Genomic DNA, 22576 nt, shown 5'->3' on the forward strand with positions numbered 1-22576 from the left:
CTTGTTTTGCCATTAGGGCCATGATTTTTGTATTCCAAAAATACCCTTAACACTTTTTTTTTTGTACAGAAAACAAAATTAACCAAATGTAGCCAATAAAGTGGTTTTCCGTGTCTTATAAAGGGCAAAAATGGTATTTTTATTTTTATTAAATTTATTTAAATGAACATTAGGGTCAACACTGTCATTTTCCACTGTCATCTAATGGAAGATTGATTAAATCCATTGCAAATTATGAGTGGTGTTTTTGTAAAATTTTAACTATAGGATAGATTTTAAATCCATGAAACTATAAGGGGTATTTCAGTAAATGACCATTTCTATTTTTTAATTATAAAAAAATAAAAATAAATTTAATTGCACTTGCTCAGATTGCCGGTTTGGTATCTCAAGTTGATTTCAACAATTGAAGCCTCTAAGTCTTCCAAATTACTAACTTGAGATACCTGAGCAAGTGTGCTTATTGTTGAAACTTGAATCAAGTTGAGAATTAGAGTATAGAAAGTATGAGACTATGAGAGTATATGTGAGAGCATGATGTATGACAGATTGAGATTTGATAGAGTATAAGAGAGTATGAGAATTGGTGTGGTGAAAATGGTAGAGGATAAGGCTATTTATAGGAATCGAAAATAATTTAATTCCCCAAAATACCCTACAAACTAGCCATTTTTTATTTATTATGAGGGGTATTTTGGTCATTATAAAGTCATTTATCACTTCACCTAAATACCCCATAAATTATATATTATATAGTTATTAAGGGGCATTATTATCATTTTATCTCCCCCAAAGCCAAAATTCATAAATAACCCCCATATAACTATTGAGAGTATTTCTGTATTATCGTGCTTGCCAACCTGACCCATGGACCTGAAACCCCAAACCCAATATGACCTATAAACCATCGTACTCGAGCAAGAGTGGTATGGCCCAATTTACAACTCTACAAAAAGGGCTGGATTCTATAAGTGGATGTTTGACTATTAATGCCACGTTTCTGGAGTTTCAATTTCTCTTATCATATTACTTAAAAAAAATTCCTTTTTCGTATTTCTTTATTTTTCTTGAGAGAGAGAGAGAGTGGGAGAGAGAGGTGAGCAGATTTTCTTATTTCCAATTTGCAGTCATTGAGCTATTAAGAAAGTTTACATATGTAGCAAATAAAAGCGTGGAGCTGGAGTCTCCCGATTCCCCTCCCCGTTCCAGAAACAACTGAATTATTCCCAGAACACGTTTACCTAATTTTATAGGAGATTATATTATTTATATTAAAAATTTAAAACCATTAACAACTCATATTACATGTGAAAATCATACAATCTTACATAACTGAGAGCCATATGGCAGAAATGGGGACTGTGGAATTCTGGCCAATCCACTCCATTCCCTCTATGTGATGGAATTATGTACGCACATGTGAGGAATTCTCTGCTTGTTCCTTCTAGGCCATGTTTGGAAATTGGAACCGATGTAGTTTCTGATAGGTGTTTTCTCTTTTTCTTTCTTTTTTTTTTTTAAGAAAATGGTGTGGTATTGATAATACCGTTTTTTTAGAAAATGTTGTTTTTTATTAATTTTTTGTTTAGGACTATTGCTGGTTTGTTATTGTTAAAACACCAAGAAGGATTTCAAAGCATATATAGTTTGAAAATATATAACTACTTTCCCGATTTTCAAAGTATAGTTTGAAAAATAATTTGGAAAAAATATAATCAAACACAAGTTGTCATTTGAAAAAATGGATTTCAGATTTCGGTTTCAAACACTGATCTAGTTAATCGTTTCCTTACAAAAGTACAAACTGAAGGCCTCTGGTGACTTTTTCCTGAATGATCAGACTTTTACACGTGGCAATTAATTTGGAGTTCAAATAGGATCCTCCGCTTCCCATCCTCAATTTATTTATTAAAATCTATAGACGTAAAAAAAATTCAATTAGGGCATTTTAGTCATTTCATGGCTTACCAAAGTTTATGGATAACCTAACTTGCAAATTTAAATGCCAGCACACCGCCATGTGTGCCTGACGTGGCCGGGGCCGCCACCCTAAATCGGCGTTTGGTGAATGATGACTAAACGGACCCTGTATCGGATATCAGTCAAACCTCAAAGCTATCTAGTCTCATCTCTTAAGTCTACTAGACGAAAACCTTGTTCAGACTCACGTGTGTCTTCCGTGTCACACCATGACACAAAGCCACCATATATGATCATCCATTCCAATGTATGCATGCATGTCACCATGCTATGCACATGATCCATGTCTACATACATGTACATAACGTCGACACCCGAGTCAGTTGCTGCTGAGTCAGATGCATGAATCGTCGATGTGATTACTCGGTTCCCTTTCCAGTTTCCAGTTTCCAGTTCCCCCCACTGACGCTGACGTTACCCGGCCTGTGCTTAATATATATCTTGTATAAACAAAGCAGGTTAATTAGTTAAACAAGATTATCGCAACTTGTAACAGCTCTAGCTAATCACACCCATACATCAGGGGCGTCCACCCTGGACCCTATGAACTGAAGGGTCACTAGATTCTGATCCGACAGTGGCAACATTGACATGATTCTTGTTAGTTTTGAACGGTAGGAGCACATCAATGTCGATTAGACCCTGCAAAAAGTTGATTCAACCCACAAATCCGATCCAACTTAATTTGAAAAATAGGGTTACATTTAGCTACCTAAATCATCTTTACTATTTAATTTTTACTTTTTATCGTTTATTCTTTGAATTATTGAATGCTCAAATTTATTTTAATTTTAACATTTTTATATATTTTTTCTTTATTTTATAAAAATTCTATTATTTTTAGGAATGACCCGAATTGACCCATGGGTCAATCTTACCCTGATCTTTTAGGATTAGGGTCTAACCAACCCAAAATTCAATTTGACCCGAAATCAACCAGCAGTGTCTTAACCCAACCCAATTACTGCGTCTAACGTCAGCCGACTTGGTGCAGTTGATGCAGTGAAAAGCCATATACGAGAAATAATACCCATAGACTCATGTGATTAAATAGTAATTAATTATCACTAATTCTTATCAAATAAAATAGGTTATTGCAGTTCAAATTTGTAAAAAAAAAAGAGGAAAGAGAATGAATCAATGTGATGAGTCAGAACTACAAAAGGGGAGAGTCCTGAAGTATATCTCTAAAGATGAATTTTCCGATAGATGAGTCAGTAAAGATTAATGGGACTACAATGAAGAGACTGATTGGCAAAAAAAAAAAAAAAACACTATATCGACCTAATACAGAGTATTATGTATTGTGTACTTTTAGTAGAGATGCTGTACTATCTATATATCGGGCTTAATTCGGATCATCATGAACCATTTAATCACTGTTTTTAAAATCGGATCGGACTGGAAAAACCGGGAACCGATCACTTGATCGGTTCTATTTTTCTCCAAAACCGTTTTTTCCTCTAAAACCATTGATTTTGGTCAATAAGCTGCTGAACCAACTGGTTAATCGTTCAAACCGTTTGAACGGTTTTAACCATTTTCCAATTTTTTAATTTTTTTTTTATCTTTTTGGTTAGAACGGACCGACCGTTCAGGTCAAACGGTCGGACCGTTCAAACCAATAACCAGACCCTGACCGGTTCAGTCACCGATTCATTTTTAAAAAACATGCATTAATTCATTCCGAGACACATGACAACCGGCCTGATTATTGCACTTATGGCCCTCATCTTTTATAATTAATAATATTTAAGATTAATCATAGATAATTATATATCACAAGTTCTATGGAGGTGCATGTGTCATCGTGCAAATGCAAACAAGAAACGTCTAAAAGTGACGTGGGGATATTTAATTATATTTTATATCTTATATTTTAAGTAGAGTAAAACAAAATAAAAAGATTAATTAACGTAGCAATCAAAATAAATGCTTGGGTGTTTGGAATTTGGATTAGTGGTGGTCTTGGTCGAGGAGTCTTCTGGAAGAGTTATTGGGAAAGTAAAACAAAAACGAATTTGGATTAGTGGTGGTTTGGGTGTTTAGAGCCCATAGATTTTTGCTGCATCCGAGCTTAGTAAAAGTAAAACAAAAATTGAAGAGCAGGAGAGTGAGAGTAACTACTAGTCGTGAACGTGAAGCAACCGAGTGTCGACGTCTAGGCCTAGCAGCAAAGGTTAAGTCCAAAAAATTCCTGGGCCCAGAGTTGTGAAGTCTTCTTCATCAGTGGAAGCCTGTAGTCTCGTTTCAGGACGGAAGTTCCAAAGCTTGTGCGCAGGGCTTTTGTAGCATGCTGAAGGCTGAGCAACTGTATTCGAACTGTTCATTTTGACTGCATTTGGTTGTATGTGACATCAAATTAATGAAAGAAATTAAACTAATATTTAGGATGCATTTAGTTGTGTTGCAAATTAATTTCTATTGATGAAAACTACCGTGAAGCAAATTTTGATTTGTTTTTGTTTTAAAATTTACTTTATCTAGTACAAATAAAGTAAACTAAGACCTGAAGCACAAGAAAATAATGCTCAAAACAAAATTAAATCAGAATTTGCATTCTTTTAATTTAGACTCCCAAACATTTGTTTTAGTGCAAATAAAATTAAACTGCAACCAAACACAGCCTTTTAAGTGTAAAAACTTTCTAGTGTTTTGATTAACCTAGGAATTGAATCATTTCATTCGTTTTCCTTCATTTTGGGTGTCACTACTCACCAAACGGAACCCAAGTGGAAGAACTTTTTCTTCCCCCGAATAAAACAACGTCTATTGTCTAATGAAGACAGGCTTTTCTGGCCCATATCATCCACCACATACCCCTCAATATGCGACTTTGTTTTTATCTATCAATTAACAACAGCTCAATTGTATAAAGAAACTGTTAATATAATTTGAATATAATTCAGGTTGTAGGACACATCATCTAGGCTGAGCCCGGACCCTCTTAAATCAGCCCAGCCCCACCCAACTCATGCTGGGCCATCCGTTGACATACGAAGGCGTATATTATTCCATTATCATCGATTAAATAAAGTTGGAGTGATCAAGTGATAAGAATGAAGAGGAGTCTGGCCTCTTTCTCCTCCTTTTTACGATAAGGAAGAAGAAGGCCCACAGATTTACAGGTTCACGGATCATTTCTTGTAAAACCCGGCTGAAAGAGGAGAAAGTGGATTAAATAATCCCAGAATTACTAACAATATTTTAATCATAAAGCATTGTCCATTAAGCAAGAAATTAAACGCTTACCTCAATTCACTAATTGAATTTGAAAGCTTATGGTATGCATCCAATCAATTGGTTTCCTAGAGGTTTTGGTGATTGTTTAGAGTTTAGATGACACATGAGCTGACGTCTAAACAAGTCATGTGGGCCATGGTCCATGCTTTCATGGCGGTTGGTTGGACTTGGACTAGGACCATGGAATGGAATGGGATTGGTCTTCCTTGGTCTTGACCATGTTTCTAGATTCTAATCCAAATATGAAATATCCAGTCCATTAATATCTAAACTCTTCCTTACACCGACTGCTACCTAACCAACGTTTATGAACCGACTTACCGACATAGGCGACTGGAGTGGACGTGGTAGCAGGTTAAACGGGTTCATTAGGTCGTAAATAAAAAAAAAAAAGAAAAAACCATCCAGACATTCAGAATTGAAACCCAGGACCTGGTCAGGTGTCCGTGTTACTCGTTCCACTACCGGGTCAACGGCCAACCACGGGTTAGTACTGTCAACGGGTTGGGTCTGGGTCGAGTCCAGTTAGAATCAAAATTGACCTGATAAGAATGGTTAAGGACCTGGAATTAAACTGGACCCGATATAGTCTATAAATTTTAGACTTAGAATTGAACGGATTGGCTCTCCGGGACAATCATCTCTCTCTCTATATATCGGTTTGAGACTGGATGGAACTGGTTCTGTACCGATAATAATGGGGACAATATATCAGGAACTGGAACTAACCAATTGATTCTAATTCGTAGAACCAGAACAGACCGAATCAGTTTGGATCCATTGGATCCATCAGGTTAGACCCAACCCATGAACAACCCTACCACGGGTTGAATTGAAAACACTTCCCACAACAGGTCTATTTCTTTTAGGGTAAATTGCTAAAACCACTCCTCAAGTTTTTCACTGTTGTTGGAACTGTCTCTAAAGTTTGGTAATTGCAATATCACCTCTCCTGTACTATCAGATATAGTTGCAAGTACCAATTAGACCCCTTTACCATGATCCTCTTTCAAAATGCCCATGCAGTTATTTTGATCAGAATTTTTTTTCTCAAATTTTTCTTCATATCAATCGTTATTTCAAACCCTTCTAATCTCTTTTCCGAAATTAATTGATTTATTTTTTTAATTTACTCTTTATATCAATTGCTTAAAGGTAAAGTTATAACTTTAAGTTTTCCTTTTTTTTTTCGTTCTTGATAAAGTTTATATTATTTTTTTATAAAAACTAGCTTCAATAGTAAATGCATGGGTATTTTTGAACATCTTATGCCTCTTGTTAAAGCATTCTAACAAAAGAAGTCTACTTACAATTATCTTTAAAAAGTGTAGGGAGATTATTGTAATTAGGAAACTTTAGGGGAGGTTTTAAAAATTTACCCTTTTCTTTAAGGTAAGAATTTTAGATTTCAATGAAGTTATCCAAGATGAAAAGATGTGTCCTTGTATGGTAAGTGGGTTTTCTTTTCTTTTTTTGTTTAACCTTTTTCCAGAGGCACATTTTGAGTCTGAGGCTTGAGAGACCTGGGCCCCCAGTTACGAGCAGACGAATAGCAATCATTTGATCTTCGATTTGTTATCTAGGAGATTTTTCTAAGCTTGAATAGGACTTTAAGAAAAAAAAAAAAAAAAAAGACTTCTTAAGTTCTTGGACGGAAAAAAAAGTAGAGAGGAATAATGATCATATGGGCCTTAGGCCCTGGGCCCTGAAAAGGGCATAGTGACAAATGCAACAGGTAATTTCAAGGGATCTACAGGGTGTTCACCAACAGAATACGACTAATTTGTCCTTGTCTTATTTTGATTTGCAGGCAAACAAGTGAGATAATCTATTTACTTGAATTTTAGCCGCTTTAATCTCTTAGGGAGGTCCATCTGATGGTGGATCCATCCATTAAATGAAAGAATCTTTGGAGCCTCAACTCAAGTTAATCATTCTCCTTTTTCTTTTTTCTAAAAAGAAGGGGTCTTGGGTCTAGGGTGATCAGATCCAACAATGGGATTATGAAATCATAGGATAGAGGACAGGTGTGCCATATCAGAATATCAGGGACCCACCACTCGATCTAGAGAATCCCACTATTCCAACCTCCAATTAAGGGATTGGATATTTCAAGAATATAAGCAGAACAGAACTAAACCAGTTGTTAGTTGTTACTTCACCATGTTTGAGTTTAGGGTGCATTATTCTATGAGCCTCTCTTTTGGGTCGACGTAATCTTTTCTTCTCACCATTCAAAACATTTCAAATGAATCGATTTGAAAATTCACAGTTGAGATCACATTTCACGCTAATTTTCGACCTAATTTATCTTAATCCTGTCAAATGTGAATATGGGGTTTTATGAGGGCGTGTATCCAAGTTCAGGAGCCCTAGAACCAAAATATTATAATTTTGAAAAGATCGTTATCATAAATCATAATCATCCGTTTTCATGGCACAATATCATTAATAAAATAAAAAAAGCTGAAGTCGTATTCCAAAACCTAATTTTCTTACGAATAAGACTTTTAATTGTTCTCCACTTCTTGTAGTTTTCTCCCTTCCTAGATGGGTTATTTATATTTGCTAGTACATATTTGTTTCTAACAGAGCCAGCCATTTGATTGCTGGAGCCTGGAGTCGACTGATTGGGTGGGCAGTTCAAATTGTACAGGTTATCACTTGGACTGGTCACATGTTCAGTACCAACTAAGGTCCACATCAGCTCTTTCCTATAGTCAATTGGGCATTTACTCGAACAGTATTGAATTCTCTAGTGTTAGAGAATAAAAACCTAACTAGGATCTTAGGGGTTATTTGGCTTGTAGCTAGAATTGGAACTAGAATTGAAATGGTCTATTTCTATAGTCTGTTTGGTTCAGACAGAATCGGAATGGAAATTGGAATAAGCTGGAATAGGATTTCATTCCCAAGAGAGGGGGAGGGAATGACAATTCCCTCAAATGGAGAAATGTCATTTTCACCAGAAATGGGAATAGAATTTTAATTTCGCCTAATCAAACAGTTGGAATCGGAACGACCCATTCCAACTCCAATTCTAGACCCCTATTTCCACGAACCAAACGAGGCCTTATCTAACAACTTAAGCTTTTATGCGGTTGAATTGTTCTTTGAGATGGTACTAGAGCCTGTTTGACCAAGTGACCTAGTGTTTAATCCTCACCACCAGTTATAATTTCAGCACATCGGTGTTTAGCAAATTTTAAAGAGATATAGCTTTAATTCAGTTGGAAAAAAATATCATAAAGAGCATTTACTTTTCCTTAGGCCTGGTTTATTTGAAATGAAGTTTCTTTTGTACTAGTGCAGCAGTATATGAATGCAAATTCTAGTATTTTTTTTTTATTTCTTTTTAACTTTGTCCTCAATGTGTGAATGAAATGAAATAAAACCTAAAGCTATTAGAGAATAAAAACCTGTGCTGGGACCTCACCTAAGAGCTTAGGGAATGTTTTGAACCGTGTCCGTTTTTCAAAAAAAAAATGGTGCTATGTCGGATCCACATAGGCGTTTAAACAAACACCGATGCATCTCATTGTTTGGTTTAGCCGATTATTAAAAAATCGGGCATACCTTGAAAATCGGGACCCCACCGATGCATGAATCGGTGAACCGTTTCACCCAACGGTTGACTGATGTGTATCCTATGTGGTGCTTACCTGTCAGCACATACAAGAAAAACAATGATGAAAATCACCTTACCAAACAGCATAGTGTTGCTCATTGCCTACGTGACAGAAGTATTTTTTTTGTGAAAACTAGGTCTTGAAAACATGGGCATTTTTTCTCGAAAATCGGTCCTAAAAAACACCCAAGCTTCCAAACACCATGTTAATCTTTTAGATTGAATGGTTCGTTAAAAGAGAGATATGTTAGAGAATAAAAAACTAATGAAGAACCTCACCTAACAGCTTAAGCTTTTAAGTTGAACATTTCCTTGAGAGAAGCAAATTACATAGAGTAAAACCCCGGTATTAGTGAATCAAATTTTGCACTATTCTGATTTCTACTCTTAATGCATTTATACCGGTTCAAATGAAATTGCACCAAAGAGAGACTTAGGGGCATTTGTCTCAGAACTTGCCACTGGAAAAGCGGCCACCAAGCAAGCACGTAGAAACTTCTGGGGTCATCCACATCCATTTGAGACAAGGTGCATCAGGGTCCCTGAAAGGCTAAAAACCTTGTTTGTTTGAGCAAAAGAAATTAAATGGACCACAAATCAACTTTGTAGAGGAAGTGAGTGATCTCCCTATCTAGTGCTTTTATTTTAAAGGCGAAATTTCCCACGGTCTACCTTTTTCCAACCAAAGCACCCCACCACCATGTACAAAAAGTTGCTTTAAGTGTGCATCGAACTTAAACAAGCAAGGACACCATATTGGTGCTCAATCGCTTGATGAGTGTCTCTTTTTAGCAAGAGCCCAAAAAGCCGCGAAGGTTCAAGGAAGCTTGTAGTCTTGTAACACTGTAAGAGACAGGTTGATAAGTCTTTATATAAGTGTGTGTCAAACAAAAATGACTTAACTTTATCAAAGGGAACATGATAATTAAGGGGAGGGTCCTTGCCAGTCTTGTAGTACCAACCATAATACAATAATACATCTTCTCCAACCAATAAGCCTTCATCACTTAGCTTAATTGGTCCCCATCAGAAAAGGAATCCATTCCACAAGGAGTTTGACTCATAAGCCACAAGGCCCACAGTTGGTCCTACACTGAAAGGCTTCAAATTCCTTTAGCTACCCATCCTTGTCTTTTTAGTATGTGCATGTGACATTCAATCTTATCATTCTTATCTCCATGATTGTTCTCTTCAAACCTTGTGCAAACGACAGTGAATCCCACGATTATTAGCTTCATTATTGATGTTGTAATGAGTTTCCTAAATTAACAAAAACAAGAGATAGAGATAGAGATAGAGAGAGAGAGAGAGGCTACAGAATGAAATTCAATCCTACAACTACAACTTGATATATGGAATTACTTTGGGACTAATGTGAAAGGTAAATTATGCTGAGAAAGCCAATAAAATTGACCAAAGTGTAGGGTAGTCATGTATTTCATGAAATGAGCTTTACATGTGAGTCATGTCTTGAAGTTATATATGGACCATAATCAATATTAAAAAAATCTGTTTACAAATTTTGTGCAGAAACAATGTTAATAGTTGTCTAATCACTAGCAGTGGAAAGGTGAAGGCAGTTATCCTCAGCCATTAAAATTGACAAAAATGTAAAGTAGCCATGTGAATGATATCTTGAATGTAAGGCCAATTCGGTTATGATAATGTAAGATTATTAAAACCTTTGTCTTCAATATTGAGTATCTAGAATAATGATATAATCGACAAAAGAAAAAGAAAAAAAAAAAAACCTTTAGAGAAATAATGTAGTACTTTCTCTTCAAAACCTAAGCCAACAATTGATGATATGACCCTAATTAACCCTGTAAAGAGAGTTGTTTGTTTCTTAATTATGTTTTACATCATCATCCCAAATAAGTTTCTTTTCTCTTTCTTGTGCCAAGAAAGAAATGTAGATAAACTCAGATACCATTGAGTCCATATAATATAATATAAAACAAGGTGGTGTGATGGATGATTCCAAACTGTACTTGACCTCCATTAATTGTTGAATTGGATACCTCCTGAAGTGCTGACAGTTGACAGGATTCTGGGTTGGTTCTGTTCTTAAACCATTCAACCCAGCCGCCCAACTTTACTGGTATACAGAATACAGATGCTTCGGGTTTGATTTTTGAAAACACAGTAGTTGATTATAAAAATGTGGAAACACAGTGTCATTTAGGCTGATGAGTGATGGCCATTTTTTTTTTTGACGAGAAAGACCAATGGTTCTTTGATTAGAATCCGGATCTGCTGATCACATAATACATTAGTGGACACATTAATCCAATTGTACATCAACAATATCGGTGATATAAAGTATAAGAGATTATGAGCAGCAATGTATTGTGTGATCAGTAGATCCCAACTCGATCTTTTGATAACAATAAATTGATTAATATATATAAGATGGGGGTTATTAGGTAGAATATTCTTTCAGTTGCATCCATGACTGCTTCGTTACACTCTCACTCTACGTGTTTTTGTTCCTTTTATCAGGCACAGCCAGAAAAAAGACAAAGTTTTGCCTCTTTTTCACTTTCATTCTCCCTAAAAGACGACAAAAAGGGTAGCCCGTAGCCGGATGAAATTAAATTAAATTAAATGTATAACCCAAACCCAGTATACATACATAAAATACAACATGAAGACACCCGCACATATGGCATGGGCGCATTGCATTATACAATAATACAATATATTAAATATTCCCCATGAGCATGAATCATGATGATGTGGATGATGTAATTCCAATCCCTCCTCCGTCAGTGAAATTGCGGCGTAGAGTAAAAGCCTAGAAGGAAAGAAGAGATGGATTACTTCCTACTTTGGGGGCTCTTCCTCTTCGGGACCCAACTAACAAGCACAGCTGACAGCTGGCTAGTTAAAATGGGTAAATTTCAAATTAAAAAACAAAAGCGGAGGTTCAGATTTATTCTTGACTTTTGAGATTCGGGTGAAAAGAATGCTCCTTGTTTTTTTCTATTACAGAAGAAAAAAGCTCAACACATGAATGTGTTGTAGACTTGGGAAGTTAAGGGCTCCACCCCCGGCCCACACAAACCAAAGAAAAGCTTGCCGCATTATTTCTTTTTTCAATTTAACTTTCGTCTTAAAGGAGGAGAGCAACACCAACTATGTATACAGAAAGGAATTTGGCATTTGGACCCACCTACCTATCATTTAACGAATGATGCCTCTCATCCATATGTGTATATGATTCTGACCCGATGGATGGCTCTCCTATTCTTATGCCCATTCCCACCCGCAACTCCACAGGTATGTGTATGGCCCTTACTCTGCAGCCGTCGGCCGTGACCAATTTGATCACGCCTCCTGCCACAAACCACACCCACCCACCCACCGCTTCTTCCATTCCATGCCAATGCCACATTGCACATTCCTACTAATGACAGATTTACCAATCATTTGTTGCTTTTCTCATTTTCTGAAAATAACCAAATTGGACAAGACACTTTAAATATCTTTATCCACGTGGCAATAAGATTTATAGTAGACAAAATTGAATTAACCAACCCAGGAATTGGACAATACAAGGACCTAAAAGAAAATAAGAAGACAAGAAAAAAAAAAAAAAACCTTAACCAACTTGCAGTACCGGAACGAGGCTGGCCCGGTTTGCTGGGCTACATCTATCAGCAATCACAATCTACCAAAAGGCATTTTCCCCCGCCCCCATCTCTACTATATGTACTTTTCCTCCGGTATACATTTTTTTTCTTTTTTTTTTATTTACATATAAAAGATTGGTTTTTTACTCTCACTCTCACGTCTCCCCACTCTTCATCGTAGTTACATTATGGAGCAAGCGTTGGGGTTCTCGTCGCTGAACAGCTGCGGCGCGTACACGTATTCCACCACATAATTTTGAGGGTAATATTCCATCTTATTTTCCGCCGGCTTCACCGCCTCTTCCTTCTTCCCCGCATCTCCCCCCCCACCACCGCCTCCTTTCTTTTCTCCTTCTTTCTTTTCTCCCTCTTTCTTCCCTCCTTCTTTCTTCTCTCCTCCCTCACCACCCTTCTTCTCCCCTTCGCCGCCGCCTTCTTTCTTCTTCTCGCCGCCCTCCTTCTCTTTGCCGCCACCGTCTTCTTTCTTCGCCGGAACAACCTCTACGCTTCTTTTCAGTTTCTCTTTCAGGTAGGGCGTCATTGCTTTGACGTCCATTGTACCCTTCACCGTTACCAGGTCCTTCGCTGGGTCTACTGCCACGTTCTGAACTCCTGCAAGTCCAAGCCATCCGTCCTCCGGTCAGACGTCACTCAGAAAACATGAATGCCCAAATCAAATCCACCGATAAACAATGAGCAGTAATTATTTAATTATAATAGATTAATATCCTTCCTTCACAATATAAACTAAATTTTTTTTTTCTTAAAAAATGGATATTCCAGGATCTCGAGAACATTGAAAGAGGATCTCCTGATCTCCACCACTTAATTTTTTACTCCTTTTCATTGCTTTCAATGATTTGACAGCAAAATAAAAGGTAGGAATCAGTTTCGTGAAGTGCTACAAATGGGGTAGGAAGTAATGATAAAATATCATATGAGTTCACTTCTCCCAGCTCATAATAATAATAAAAAAAAAATACTAAAGACTACTGAAGTCCGTAATTCATTTTACGTGAAAACACGATCCTCTTCATTAAACGATGCATGTTCTCCCACTAATTAATTTGTTGGGTTCATTTTGAATTTGAATGTTAAGTTAATCATGGAAGTCAGTATTTCTTTTTGAAATTTAACCGATCACTCACCTTTGTACTTGGAGATGATTCGTCGTATTTTCTGGATGCATCCTTCACAATGCAGTCTGATCTTCAGAACGACCGTCGTCTCCGATGGCTACAACAATATCAATTAATCTGTTACTTAATTTATTCAAAATAAGGAAATCTAATTTCAGCTAAAACGCGCCTCGATGTGGAGGAGGTCCGTCTGATCAATCTCTGAGACTCAATAAAATGGAAGCAATTGCTGATTGGAACTTCGAAAGTCCCCCCACCCCCGAGTCCGGACTCCGGACTGACACCTAAGTTCTGAACCTCTCACGAGGCTAGCTAACATGCGCCGGATGCGCTGTTTAATTAATTTAAAGAGAGAAAATATCTGTAAATCTGATCAAACGCAAGGGGAGTAGGGGACCACTGGGAAAGCGCTTTGATTTCAGGTGGCCCTTAGGTTCCGCCCAGCTGGCAGAAACACACACGTCGAAATAAATATTAGATTACAGAAAAGGGGCGCATGGTAGTCTGACGTACATTGGAGCATGCGCACGTTAGTCCTATTTTTTTTTAATTTAATATACAGAGTGTTTTTACGGGTTGTTACCTCTTTCTTCTTGCCGTCTTCTTTCTTCTCTTCCTTCTTCTCTTCTTTCTTGCCTTCTGCTGGCTTCTTGTCTTCCTTCTTTGGTATAGGAGAGATGAGCTCCACCTTCTTCTTCGTCTTCTGCTCCACTCGCTCTCGAAGTTTCAGTGGGTCTACTTTCCCTACCACGGTTAGCTTGTTATTGCTACTGTCTCCCTTGACGTCTTCGACACCTTCATCCACCACAGGACGCAGAAGAAACAAAACGTAAGTAACCCAGTGAATAGGCTCTAACGTGAGCTATGGATGTTATGACTTATGATGAAAAGAGGAAAATGAAGAGATCGGATCTGCTCCTCACAGCGCATCGCAGCCGTACGTTGAGAACATCTCCCGTACATGATGTTATCATTCATGGGAAGATGTTCCCAACTCACGGCTGCGATGCACTGTGAGCCATTGTTGAGTCTAATACGCGCCCAGAAGTCAAAGCAGCGGTGAAATCTAGATGCAGAGACATTTTTATAAGAAAAGGGGGAAATCAAAACAATGAACGCCCGTTTGAAAAACCAAAACTACATCCTCCCAAAATATTTTGTAAGTAAATAAACAGAGATAGGACCAATGGATCCCGATCGCAAAGCAATTATGTAAAATCCCAGAGGAAGAAAGAAAACTATCTTGAAAAAATAACAGGAAATAGATTCTGCTTCACTCTCGTTGGTTTATATGTGTCTATACTCAGAAAAACTGAAGGAATTTGAAACAAAGCTGCTTTTAACACCAATGACAAGACAAACAGAGAAATTAATTCTTATGTTTTTGATGTACCTTCGAAACCCTTAACAGATCGTTTGACCTTCTTGGCGCAACCTTCACAGTGCATATCAACCTTCAAGACCACGGTAATCGAACCATCATCCTTTTTCCCTCCGTCGGCCTTCTTCTCGCCTTCATTCTTGTTCTCCTTCTGCACAATACGAAGCCAGGAGAAAAACGAAATGAGATCACGATCGTTTCGAAACTTTAACAGAACAAAGAACAGGTTGAGAGAGGGAGAGGGAGAAGCAATTAATCGGGAAAGGAACCCTTACCTCACCCATTGCTGCTTCTCAGTTGCTCTACGTTCTAGAAGGCGGAATAGTGTTTGAACCCTGGAGTTTGGAGGGGAGAAATGGTGGCGGAGGGGAGCCATAAATAGAAGGCGGAACCGCGGAGAGCGGCAGTTGTAGGGGATGATGATGTATGTGCAGGCATGTGATGAATGTATGCATGTATGTATGAGGATGTCATAGCATGTCATGCATGACCAACGAGCAACTAGCTAGGCTGTACTCTGGATGGGGTGCCACAACCCAAACGTGTCATTCCCTTCAGAACCGCGTGCGTGATTGCAAAACCGCTGGGTCATTTTGACGAATTCAGAACCGGACTCGTCTCGTTTTGAATTTCATTCATTTTATTGTTAAATTGGAAATGACCGTATTACCCTTCGTGTTGCACAAGATCCATCTGTCGATGCTTCGATTTCGAGGGGCGGGGGGTTGCCCTAAAGTTACGGAGAGGGGCGGGAACTTTCAGTCGGCTTTACGGATTCCGTTGCGATGATTTTGAATGGGGGAGAAAGGACAGAGGACCAGGGTAGATTGCACTGCCCTATGTACCGTGTATGTACGTACCCACAACCCTCAGCCCAGCCCACAGGTCCTGCTCTTAGTGTTATTAAATGGTCTTCTTATTACCCTTCACGTGTAGTCCTACCCGGCGACGCCCACTGTAATGCGCTTACCTAGGGGTATTTCGGTCAGCGAGAACTTTTTTACTGACAAAATTACCCTTCTTTATGTCAAAGAACAATAGTACTAGCCTACCAAGTACCAGCCCGCGAACATCTGGGAAATGGATTAGGTTACTTACTACTTTCCTTGTTTCTAAGGCAACCTTCCAGTTTAGCAGGCGGTGGGTTTTTAAATCATTGGTCCCCACTTGTATTTGCCACCTGGCAATCTCTTCATCTACTCATGTGACGATCTTGAGGGCCAATGGATGAATCGACTAAAGCCTAGTTCATTTATTGGGAGTTAACTTTGTCTGTTGAGGGATTGAAAGCATTTTTAAGCTGGACACGTTCATCAAATGACGTCCAATCGCCTATAATTACTATTTTTACCCCATTCTATGATAATGTGATATTTCCAAAAATTCTCTCTAAAACATCATCGGTGTAAGCAAGGTTTTTACACCGATGACTTTTTACATTGATATTGTTTTTTTCAAAATACTGATAGATGGAAGGAAGGTTTTTAAAAACGATCTGGATAACGAACTGGTCAGAGGTCCGGTTTCTAGGTCAAATGGTCCAACCTTTAAATTGAACGATTGGCCCATTCTGACAAAAAAATAAAAAACAGTCAAAATTGTTGAATGGTTCAAGCAGTTCAACTGCTCAGTTCAGCAATTTGTGGACCAAATCAACATTTTTTCGCAAATATCTGATTTTGGAAAAAAACAAAACCGATCACCTGATAGATTCTCAGTTTTTTGGTCTAACCATCCGGTCCGATCTAGTTTTAAAAACTATGGATAGAAAAGTATAAAACTACAACCCATCCAAACATATACAAAATTGAACCAAAGTATAATTTTATGTTGATAATAATTACACCTAATTTCCAAACGATACAAAACCGAACCGATGTTACTTGGCATCCAAATGCAGTCCAAGTGATGAAATAATTCATAGACAAAAATTGCCCAAATAACTTAGGGTGTCAGTGTTCAATATCGCTTCCACTTATCTGGGTAAAGATGGATGGAGATGGAAGAGTATTAACATTTTTGGTGGATGGCTAAATAATTTGTCCTTCCTCCACGAGAGTATCGTTTATGGGGTAAATCCGTAAATGACACTCTCCAGAAAATTTGTTTTTTTATAGGACCCGTCACCCGTTATAGTGATACAGTCAATTACGCTAGGGCCGGGCCCATAGCCAGGCTTCCTATTTTCCTTCGCGTTTTCATTTTTCAACTATTCTGGTTCTTGTATGTTGCTCTTTTTCTCCAATTTTCCATTTCTTCAAATCGACCTTATCAGTATCCATCCATCGAGCTAGCTTTCCCACTGTCCTGGTCAATTTCGAACATCCGCCTTTTATATATTACCTTTAATCGCTAATCCCCAATCGCCGGCCAGCAACTAAAATGGTTTCATTCCAACAGGAATAGATAGTAGTCAGAAACCAACCGCTATTGAATCTTGACTAAAGCAGCCTGTAAATTTAGTCCATAGACAAGCTCAACCTTAGACTTCTCTAATAGAACTCACCAGTCACCAGCATCATTATCTTATCTGATTGAGAACTCTTTGTTTAGAGAGATGAAGACAAAAACTTACAGTTGTGGTATATTATTCTTAGCTATTAGGGCCTGTAGCAATAAGTTGTTCTGCCATATAAAGGGCAGACATGATAGGTCAATCTTCCATCAGATGAGTAGCCATCCCCATTTGGATGCATGAATGTAAAATCTTACTTATCCATACCAGCTAATATGCTACCAAGGTGTTCCATATCATCATTAATGCTCTCTCTCTCTCTCTCTCTTTAATTTTCAGAAATAAATCAGGGCAATTAGACACTTTCTTTGCCACGTGGCATGCTGTTATTGTTTGAAACTTTCGACATTTAACAAGGGCCCCATCCATCTCACATGTTAAATTTGTATAACAGTAGAACTTGGGATTTGTTCATTAAACAGCAAATCTGTCCCTTCACTTTGTTTGGGGAATACAAAATGACAAATAAAAAAATGTAGAGTATCCTAGGTTCTAGATGTCATTCATTTAGTAAAATATATGTAGTACTTAATTTAATGTATGCTAGCCTAGGCTCATATTCCGAATGGAAGACTGGATAACGAGATAAGGAAAAATTCTTTGTTTTCTTTTTCTTTTCTCCTTTTGGTTCTTCGATACTCTTAAAAATAATAGTGTCAAAAATAACAAAATATTATAATATGCAAAAGAAAAAAATAAATGAAAGAAGTGGGTAAAGAGAAAATAAGGGAAGGTCAAAGGTTCATCTGTAAATTAGTTTATTTAACAAACAAAAGTTTGCATTAATGTTTCAACTAAATTCGAGAAAATATCTATTTGCTAGAATAAAGACACAATGTCACATGATATCATCAATTCTTATTGGTCTCTTTCTGAAAAAGTATTGCATGGTAAAACTACAGTCGTAGTACTATTTTATTTTATAAAAAGACAAAGATGTCAGAAAAATCAAACCAAGGATAGGAAAACTCTTGGAATGTGTTTGATGAAAGGAACATATCCATTCCTCAAAATTGATTCCTGAGGAATCACTTATTTTAAGCATCAATTGAGGAATCTCCAATTTCTCAAAAAAAAAAAAAAGGAAAATTTGCATAAAAAATTCCTAACAAAGCACTTTTTCATTGAATCTCTTTCTTGCAAAATTTAAATTTCTGATTTTTTTTTATTAGTTGTGAAGCTCCTTGGCTTGAATGCTTTAGCCTTCTTGGTCCAGCCTTGACCCAACTCTGAGACATGACATTTATGGGACATGTACTACCTACCTTGAAATAGCCACCTCATGATTCCAATCCATCAAGAACGAAGATGGTAAAGAAGAAATAGAATGTCTAGTTACTTGATTTCAAACTTCAAACAATAACGGAGGTCGGGTTTATTTATTTATTTATTTCAAATTTTGAAAATCCAATGACCAAAGCAACCTTTGACCCTTAACGAGAACAGATCCATCTCGATTCTTGACTCATGGATTTGTGTAGGAGTGACTCCGCCACGTATATAGTCTTCTTGACACTTGTTTTATTAGTCACGATTCATGGATAGAGTATTTGACTTTTGGGAAGCCGAGCCCCGAAGTGGGCTGTGGACCAAACTGCTTAAGTCGTGGGCCGATCTGAGATAGGTTCATTAACTGGTATTGCCACCCAACGATCTGACACATGCATTCTTCATCCTTCCTTCCTGCCCCCATTTGGTATCAACTTGCACAAGAGGTAGACCTGGCAATTGGGTTGGGTAAGTCGGGTTCGGGTTAGATTAAGGTAATTTGGGTTGATTTCAGGTCGGTTGAATTTCGGGTTAGTTTGTCAAATGCTAGACTTTAATTTTAAATGTTCAGGTTAGATTTGACTCGTGGGTCAATTTGGATCATTCCAAAAAATAATTAAAAATAAAAAATAAAAAAATATATATGAAAAATGTCAAAATTAAAAGAATTAACCTTAAAATTCCAAATATAAAATAAAAAATTTAAACATTTAACAATTTAAAGAGTAAACAATAAAAAGTAAAGACTAAATAGAATAAAATAAAGAGTGAAAACTTCTAACAACTCCATAAATAATTCCAATTAGACTTGACAATCGAATCAGCAGATTGACCCATAACCCAACCCCACCCAAAATTTTTGGATCGGGTCATTTTCCCCATTCAAGTAGTTAAATATGAGACCCTAATTCTAGTTTTTCGGATTGAATTGGATCGGGTACGCTGATTGGGTCAACTTTTTGCGAGGTATATCAAGAGGCGATTGGTACAATGTATACATTTGGCTAGTAATGTTCAGTTGACTATATACAAGGGCAGAGTCAAAGTTACTTTTTGTTTGGTAAATGCGAAGTGAGTCAAAGTTACTTTATTTTACAGGGCTGGATTGGATAATAATTCAATTTTATCCAAGGATATCGATACGGTATTCCCAATACATGGTATATTGTATCTGTATCCATGGATTATCCACAACTCGTTATGTATTTTATGAGTCGTGTATATTGACACTAGACCTGTTCATTGGCCGGGTGGCCCAACGGGCCGGCCTGGCCCCCGGACGGGCTTGAACAAGTATATGGGCCCGCGGGCTTAACCTCGGGCCAAAAGGTCCGATACGTAATAAATTCGAGTCGGGTTCAGGATTTGCCAAAATAGCCCGACCTGGCCTGACCTATAATTAAACCTAAAAGCCCTAGTCGAATACCCCTATTTTTTTCACTTCTTTCCCTTATTTTTTTTAGTCGAACCCTTCTCCACATCCTTTTTCCCTCCTTTATATTCTTTTTTTTTAATGTAAATAAATTCTAATTTATATTGATTATTGAATAGGGAAAAATTCTAATTTTTTTTATTAGGTCAGGCTTCGGGCTCGGGCTCGAGCCCAAGTTGTAGGCCCGTTGGTTGGGCCGGGTTCGGGCCTAACATATTTCCATTAATGAAGAGTAAAAGCCCGGCCCGAACCCGGCCTAGCCCGGTCCATGAACGGGTCTAATTGGCATGATGCGCTTTCATATTGGGACATGTCGCACTGCACCAATGGATACAGTCTGATATACACCAATACAGAGGCATATACATGCCTTATTTGACAAAACTGTATATTGATTACTTTTGTATTGTTTTTCATCTTTAATAAAAATTAAAAATTAATATTATAAAAACTGAAATGAATAATTTAAGATTTAATTTTTTCCCAAAAAGTTAATAAAAACTAAAAATTATAAAAATAATATATTTCATCTACCTTAGATGATTTATATATTTTATTTTACGCATAATTACATGTTAAAAATGATAACATAGTTATTATTTGAAAAAAATAGAGTTATTATAACAAAATTAATGGAAAACAGAAAATTATAATTACAAAAAAAGAAATGAATAACTTAAGATTTAATTTCCCAAAAAAAATAAAAAAATTAAAAATTAAAAAATTAAAAATAATTTATTTTATCTAGCTTAAATGATTTATTTGATTTATTTTACAATTATATGTAAAATAAAAGCATTATATGTTAAAAATGAAAACATATTTATTATTTAAAAGAGTTGTTATTTAAATAAAAATACTAAATTTATCAATATTCCCAAAATTCAGTAAAATTGAAAATTATAATTATAAAAATTAGAAGAGTGATAATTATTGTATGATGTTTGAATGTTCTAGAGTCCTGGTATTGTTTATTGTAATATTTCTCTTCATATAACCTATTGAAGTATGCATTTATCATGTGTTTATATCTTATTCATAGATAATTCAGCTTTTGGATTAGTATTATTAATGTATTTATACGTGTATTTCCCTAGCGTATCCAAGCATTTTTATATATTTTCATTTGTATCCATACATTTCCAAAGCGTATCTGTTTCTGTATTCATATCTAACTTGTCTCATACAATACAATACTTGATACTTTGATTCTTAATTCTAGCATAATCCAAAGTTAAAAAAGAAGATCATATTTTTATGGTAAATTACAAAAACCCCTTTGTATTCAATTTGCGACAAAGACCAATTAATTTTACCGTTAAACATAGACCGCTTTCATTAGCGTTCTGTTAATTAACCTAGAAAAAGATTCTCATTTGACTGTTTAACTTTTTTAAATGCCTAAATTACCCTTTCTAGTTGATTTGGTTTTCTTTTATTTTTGCAGGGACACGATGCCTCCCTTCTTTTAGAATCCAGCAATGGAGTTGAGTCCGAGAGAGATGCTCCTCGCAATGAAACAATGAAGGGTTTTGATCTCATTGGCGTTATCAAGTCCAACCTTGAAGAACAATTTCCAGCAACAGTGTCTGTGTGGATTTGGAATTCGGATTAGCCAAACACTTTAAATGTTCAGTGGGCTGTGGAACTAATGATGAAGTTCCACTTCAGTAATAAATTCGTAGGCCCCATGTATTTAAATACTGACCTGAAATCTTAACATTGTTTTCACAGCCCGCTTAACAGCTGAAGCTTTCAACTCAAATTCCACCACAGTTTCATGGAAGCAGAGATAAATAACTTATGGAATTCATGTATGAAGAAGAAATTGAGGCAACAAAGAATTGATTCAAACACTCACAAGCCACGGATCGAAGCTGAATTACGGAATGACAAGAAAAGCAGGGAAGAACCCTCCTTGCAATCATCTCAGCTTAGAAGGCCTCAACGCACACAACTCGGAGGAATTTGGGCAGGCATTTTCCATTAATAGTTCGGGCTACCTTGTTGCCAGACTCGATGGAGATTCAGAAGAAAATTTCCTAACAAAACAAATCGTAGATCCCTTTCTTTTGTTTGAATTCCAAAAGGGTACTAATATCCCGTTTTCCAGTTTCAGTTCAACGGGATCAAATCTGAAGAACTGGACCTACGTCCGTAGCAAGATAAGCATAAACGAACACAGAGATCATGTGATTTTAGTTACTTTTCATTGACGTCACTATCCAAGACCTAACTGGAGCTGGTTTTAATATGTTCCAGCATATCTAGACTTTAAATTCGTCATGCACCTAGCTTCACCAATTTTTCTTTTTGGATTTTGAATCCCCCCTCTTCATTTGATGATTTGAACG

General features: G+C 36.9%; 1 protein-coding gene and 1 long non-coding RNA gene across 2 annotated transcripts; both read right to left on the reverse strand.

Annotated features, from left to right (window-relative positions):
* Positions 1-2576: 2576 nt before the first annotated feature.
* Positions 2577-9523, reverse strand: LOC148801976 (uncharacterized). Its single transcript, XR_016081963.1, has 3 exons — positions 9131-9523; positions 8800-8885; positions 2577-4315 (listed from the first exon to the last, which is right to left on the reverse strand). It is a non-coding gene; the product is annotated as an uncharacterized LOC148801976 (long non-coding RNA).
* Positions 9524-12298: 2775 nt separating this feature from the next.
* Positions 12299-15445, reverse strand: LOC104595100 (heavy metal-associated isoprenylated plant protein 3-like). The gene is made up of 5 exons (XM_010255686.3): positions 15282-15445; positions 15019-15157; positions 14209-14420; positions 13635-13722; positions 12299-13098 (listed from the first exon to the last, which is right to left on the reverse strand). The coding sequence occupies exons 1-5, from the start codon at positions 15288-15290 to the stop codon at positions 12668-12670; spliced, it is 879 nt and encodes a 292-aa protein (XP_010253988.1). The 5' UTR covers positions 15291-15445; the 3' UTR covers positions 12299-12667.
* Positions 15446-22576: the final 7131 nt, after the last annotated feature.

This window comes from Nelumbo nucifera, chromosome 2 (assembly GCF_055504915.1).
Source record: "Nelumbo nucifera cultivar China Antique chromosome 2, China Antique-T2T, whole genome shotgun sequence".
NCBI lineage: Eukaryota > Viridiplantae > Streptophyta > Magnoliopsida > Proteales > Nelumbonaceae > Nelumbo > Nelumbo nucifera.